Genomic DNA, 878 nt, shown 5'->3' on the forward strand with positions numbered 1-878 from the left:
GAGAGATTCAGGATAGCTCGAGAAAGTTTTCCAATTTGAAGCAATTAGTTTGCAGTACGGCGTTGGATGGCATGCATCCAGATAATCGAATATAGGTCAGCGTCTAAAGCGGCATGGGATGGGGTCGAGCTACGATCAGGAGAGGCTGCGAGAAAGATAGAGAAAGAGTGAGGTGGAGAGGGGGAGGAAAGGAGATGGAACGCGAGTTTCCCGAGTGTGTGCACGTGCAACGAGTTGGACCCGTCGCACTTCTGGTATGTCTGACGCGCATAAAACCACGTGGCACAATTCGAGAGACGCCCGCCTTAGAATTCTACCGCGCGGTAATCGATTGACCGATCGTCTCCGATCTACAACTGCAATTGATCGATGCACCGGCCGGCGTCTTCGGACGCCAGTGATAGAGCTCTAAAGTTTTCGTCGTATGTACGTTTGCGGAACCTCGGGGATTGCTCGGGCGAGATGTACGAGAAAGAAAATTGCGGCTATCGCAATCCAAAACGTGCAACGCGCGTTACTTTAGTACTATATGCAGTTTAGAACAAGTTACAGAAGTTTAGAAAGTGGTTATTAATATTTTAGAAACACAAAACTTTTACTAATATATTTTTTTTATCTTTGTTTATAGAATCCGAAGCCAGCTGGGAGGAATGGTGGACATACGATGGTATTTCTGGTAAGAATAGATTTCATTTTTTCGAACTTTATTATTAACCCTCCGGAGATGACAATGTGTTTATTGACGCACTCGATTATCTATAAATTTTTTTTTATCAAAAATATCAAATTCAATTTTACATTCTTTATATTTGTAAATTTCCATTATTTTTATTAAAATATATTTAATATATGCTTAAAATATATATAGTATATACTTA

At 40.4% G+C, this 878-nt stretch overlaps 1 protein-coding gene across 2 annotated transcripts in view; it reads left to right on the plus strand.

Moving 5' to 3' along the window:
• The window catches only part of LOC108691908 (carbonic anhydrase-related protein 10), a 166,477-nt gene that overhangs the window by 71,426 nt on the left and 94,173 nt on the right, over nucleotides 1-878 (plus strand). For both annotated transcript variants that reach the window (XM_018199862.1, XM_018199863.1), the window contains exon 2: nucleotides 629-676. In XM_018199862.1, coding sequence (XP_018055351.1) covers nucleotides 629-676 — 48 coding nt within the window. The remainder of the gene's footprint in view (nucleotides 1-628; nucleotides 677-878) is intronic.

This window comes from Atta colombica, unplaced genomic scaffold (genome assembly GCF_001594045.1).
Source record: "Atta colombica isolate Treedump-2 unplaced genomic scaffold, Acol1.0 scaffold55, whole genome shotgun sequence".
NCBI lineage: Eukaryota > Metazoa > Arthropoda > Insecta > Hymenoptera > Formicidae > Atta > Atta colombica.